The sequence below is a fragment of the Ptychodera flava genome, chromosome 17 (genome assembly GCF_041260155.1).
Source record: "Ptychodera flava strain L36383 chromosome 17, AS_Pfla_20210202, whole genome shotgun sequence".
Classification (NCBI taxonomy): Eukaryota; Metazoa; Hemichordata; class Enteropneusta; family Ptychoderidae; genus Ptychodera; species Ptychodera flava.
In genome coordinates, this window is record NC_091944.1 from 8,998,199 (window position 1) to 9,000,533 (window position 2,335).

Sequence of the window (2,335 nt, forward strand, 5' to 3'; positions counted from 1 at the left end):
TTTCAAAAAATTTTACCCGAAGAGGGAATAACAACAGCTTTAAAATTAAAATGGCTGTCAATTTCATTGACAATGATTTGGGAACCAGATTTCGATTTCCGTTGAAAGGGGACAAGGGAAAGTTAATGTTTTCAAAATGAGTTCACGCGCACAGAATACTAATAAAGTACTGGTAAGATTATGAGTGACTAAAAAGTTTGCACCGATCGATGTTTCATTCTCTTTAACATACAGTAGTTAAAGGATCCCGCGGAAAAGATTTATGTCTATTGGCGAAGTGGACAACATTTGCCGTCTTTGAGTATTGCACTTTCGAAGTGCCCGTCCACGGGAAATATCTCGATCAAATTTGCCTGGTAAACGATAACTAATCTCGCGCCAAATGATATCAATACCGTAGACACGAACTCCTTGGCAACGCAGTTTCGACAATACGTGTGATTTGTCAGTGGGTTTTTATATCACCCGATCAAAATATTGGCCTTAAAGAAATTTATATAAGAATATTAACAGGTAAACACAGTGTATGTTATGGCATCGATTGATTTATTTAACGCAGAACTTAATGTGATAAATACATGCTGAAGCTATTTGCCATTCAACTGAAATCAATTGTATAACATTTATAAAAACATTTAAACAATATTCCGACAAAATCAGTTCCGTTTAGTAGTTTAAATTGAGTAAGTGTCCGGGCTGATCGGTCAAAGAACGTACAATCAAGACAAGGATTGAATATCGTTTTTCATGATTCCCGAAGGTGTTGATTGTACTAATGTTCATGAATTTCAAAGACGAAATCGGCAGGCTATATAGCGTTGGTCGTTTCTAACCCTTCACTTTCAATACACAGTAGAGGCAGACATGGTCTTCTCCGATTTCACTTTCGTCGAATCTGTCGATATCGAGTTCAGCGCAGTCTCTTAAAATGTGTCTTGGTGTTACACTCCGCGGTTGCAAAGGAAGCATGTATAGCGTGTGAGTAAAGCGAGTTCAAGTTGTCTGTCTTCTTAAATACTGGAAACATTTTCTCGTTTGCTCGTTGCATGCGCGATGGCCATAAGTTGCATTTGGTGTGATGTCGTTCATTATAACAAACATGTCACTTCAATTTGGTTTCCGAGCGCACAGCAGCTATCAGACACTATTCTCGATCATGATGTGTTTGCGCAGGTCCTCCAAGTATTCTGCAAGAACAGTATAAATCGTTGGCATACAATGGAGGTTTCCAAAAAATAAGAATGATCTTAATGTGATTCAGGATACGACGAAATGATTTTGTACCAAGGGATCCGTTAGCATCGAGCGATAAAATAACTGAGTGGCCTCGCATCCATCACAAAAGCAGTTTCGACATATACATCGTAAATCGTTCCTGTTAATTTCTCGCCATGGATTGTCCTTGAGGTAATGCCGGGGCCGTGGTCTGTAATTCGCGGGCCTCCTGGACCAGAGCGCACAGGAAACACAGCCAATGCACTATGATGTCGCCGCAGGGACCCCCGGCGATGTTTCGCTCGTCTCGAATCATGGTACGCACTTTTCCCTGGCAGATCATGTTCAATATCGGCACGAAGAAGATGAGGCAGTGGAGCGGGAAGGGCTTGCCAACGGCTTTGGCGTTCCGTCCCGCCGTGACACATGGCAAGAAGTACGTCATACAACACAGACCGATGTCTCCAAAGCATCCAAAAAGACCGAAACTCCAATCTTTCGCCGACATTTTGACTATTTTACCGCTCGTTTAAGTAAAAACTGTCAGAGATTGAAATGATCAATAAGTTGACTGACTTCACTGACTTTGATGCAACCCTGCCAAAGGGCGGTATTTATAGGCGAACGTGTGACTAGAATAGCGTTACAAAATTTTAACTTGCCCATGGGACAGTTAGTAAAATTTTAACATTTTTGCAATAATGTATCATTTAATATTCCGCCTAGTTATCATCCATCAAGGATTACTTGCCAATATAAAAACTGCCGATCGAAAGCAATCATCGGACGTGATATTGCAATTTATTCACATCACTTCCAAACGTCCAGTTGCTTCAAAACCAAGCAACTAATACCGTAACGTGTAATGTAACGTGATGGGGTCAGTTTATGCGATACAGCCGTTCACTGTCATTAAGAGAAAATCAGCTTGTTGGGCAGAATTTGAGATTTACACTTGCATTTCAGGACCTCGTCTCATTTTGGTCTCATCCAACAAATTTTAACAATGTTAACTGTGATCAAACCTTTGAAGTCGACGGCGGGGACGTTTAGAGGTGAAACAGCGGACATTTCGACCTTTTTATATAGCAAAGTCTCCGATGGCACCCCGGGGATGGCA

General features: G+C 41.1%; 1 protein-coding gene across 1 annotated transcript; it reads right to left on the reverse strand.

Moving 5' to 3' along the window:
• Positions 1–1,378: 1,378 nt before the first annotated feature.
• On the reverse strand, positions 1,379–1,723 carry LOC139116609 (uncharacterized). The gene has a single exon (XM_070679206.1). It carries the CDS (start codon positions 1,721–1,723, stop codon positions 1,379–1,381), a length of 345 nt encoding a protein of 114 aa, XP_070535307.1.
• Between the last annotated feature and the right edge of the window lie 612 nt (positions 1,724–2,335).

Excerpts from the sequence above, each read along its gene's own strand:
- LOC139116609 (XM_070679206.1), bottom strand. The coding sequence starts at position 1,723 with ATGTCGGCGAAAGATTGGAGTTTCGGTCTTTTTGGATGCTTTGGAGAC.